This window comes from Falco rusticolus, chromosome 4 (genome assembly GCF_015220075.1).
Source record: "Falco rusticolus isolate bFalRus1 chromosome 4, bFalRus1.pri, whole genome shotgun sequence".
Taxonomy (NCBI): domain Eukaryota; kingdom Metazoa; phylum Chordata; class Aves; order Falconiformes; family Falconidae; genus Falco; species Falco rusticolus.
This window is the reverse complement of record NC_051190.1, coordinates 47,987,208-47,989,057: the sequence shown is the minus strand read 5'-3', so window position 1 is coordinate 47,989,057 and position 1,850 is coordinate 47,987,208. Positions and strand designations below refer to the sequence as shown.

At 47.6% G+C, this 1,850-nt stretch overlaps 1 protein-coding gene across 1 annotated transcript; it reads left to right on the top strand.

Annotated features, from left to right (window-relative positions):
• Window positions 1-671: 671 nt before the first annotated feature.
• NFILZ (NFIL3 like basic leucine zipper) lies at window positions 672-1,556 on the top strand. Its single transcript, XM_037382606.1, has one exon. It carries the CDS (start codon window positions 672-674, stop codon window positions 1,554-1,556), a length of 885 nt encoding a protein of 294 aa, XP_037238503.1.
• The last annotated feature ends 294 nt before the right edge of the window (window positions 1,557-1,850 follow it).

The following is a 1,850-nucleotide window of genomic DNA, read 5'->3' as shown; positions in this document are numbered from 1 at the left end:
GCTTCATCAAATCCAGCTTTCCAGGGTGGGAGCAGGGGTTTTGGGAAAAAATGGGGACTGAGTATATGCAGTAGGTTTGTAATCCTGCTTCAGCTGCTAACTAAGGTATGTGGCTGAGGTAAATCAGTTCTTCTCCCTGTGCCTTCCTTATCTGTAAAAGAGAAGCAATGAGACATTTCCTTTGTAAGGCAGTTTGAGATTAGTAGGAGTTAAGTAGTATGTGAGAGCTGGTTTTGTTATCCTGATTTAAGTTAGGTAGGCAAAGTGTTTATGAGCATTCACTGAGTCAGCAAAATATGTTCTTTTAAACTCTGCTCAGTCATATACAGTTTTGGGGTACCTTGTGATCATCTTTGCTGACAGTGGTGAGACGTGTGTACTGATGTGCTGGCAATATTGTGAAGATGTGGTTCCAAAACGATAGAAATAGCCGGAAGAAGCTGTCCTCAGGTTCCGTGTGTGTATGGTGCTGTACGCAGTGATCCTGGTATGACTGCAACAGTGATAGAGCAATCATATGGCTATATTAATTAGGTTAACGGTTGGATTTGATGATCTTAAAAGTCTTTCCAACCTAAAGGATTCTACAATTCTACAATTAATTAATAGCACCTGTAGTGGTCATGGTTTTGTGTTCTAATTCTGGCAGAACCCTGGCTGTGTTCACAACCATGGAAAACTTCATGGCACCACTGAGCACGGTCAGCGAGCTTGCACTTCAGCAGAGCAAGGCTAAGTTCCTCCATGGCAAGGTGAGCGGTCCCCCCCGGCGCAAGCGGGAGTTCATGCCGGATGAAAAGAAGGACAACATGTACTGGGAGAAGAGGCGCAAGAATAACGAGGCAGCCAAGCGCTCACGGGAGAAGAGGCGCCTCAATGACTTTGCCATGGAGAGCCAGCTGGCTGCTCTCAGCGAGGAGAACGCCATCCTCAGGACAGAGCTGCTGTCCCTGAAGCTGCGCTTTGGGCTCATCAGCCCAGACACCAGCATCTACCCAGGCCATTCCCTCCAGGACTTCCTGGGAGTTTATTTCAGAGGGCACAGAGAAGCCTCCCCACTTCTCGAGGCAGAGCCCTTTGTGGGGGAGTCCTGCTTCTTCACAAAGACATTTGTGCCAAAGGTGCTGGAGCCAGCTGACTCGTCCTGCAAAACCTTTGGCCCTTCCAGAAACATCCTTGGCTGTGACTCAAAACCAGCTGCCATAGACACACCTGGCCTTCAGCAGCCCAAGAGATCCACAGTTTGCTCTCCGTTCCTCAATTACCACTGCCCAGACAAATATGCTTTCCATTTGCAGGAAATGGAGCCAGGCAGTGCCTGCTTCTTGTGCCCTTCCCCCAGTCCAGCTGAGGTGAGCAAAGAAAGCAGCACAACTGTCTCAGATGAAGATGATGAGCAGCAAGTACCCAAAACTTCTTCTCTACCCCCATGCAGTCTGCTCTGCCCTTCAGAAGATCATTTGAAGGGCCGAAGCTCTGCTGCCCTACCTCACAAGCTCCGAATTAAGACCAAAGCCCTCAGCAGCTTGGAGGAGAGTAGCCTGGACTCACACTGAGCGGGCAGAGGAAAAGCCCGCTGGGGCCAGTGCAAGACCTTCCAAAGACATGAAGGGTTTGGAAGGAGGGTGTGGGAGGGAAACGTCTTACGCTTCAAAGAGTGAGGTCATTTTCCCCGCTTTGCATAAATGATAAGGGATTTTTGCGAATGATATTTCTGTATTTGGAAATTGCCTTTGTAAAACATTCTCTGACCTTTAGCCGGGTTGGCTGAACCATTTCCTTTTTTTGAAATGAATTACTTATAAAATATATAAAATAAGGCAAAAAGACAATTTATACCAAAATTGTTA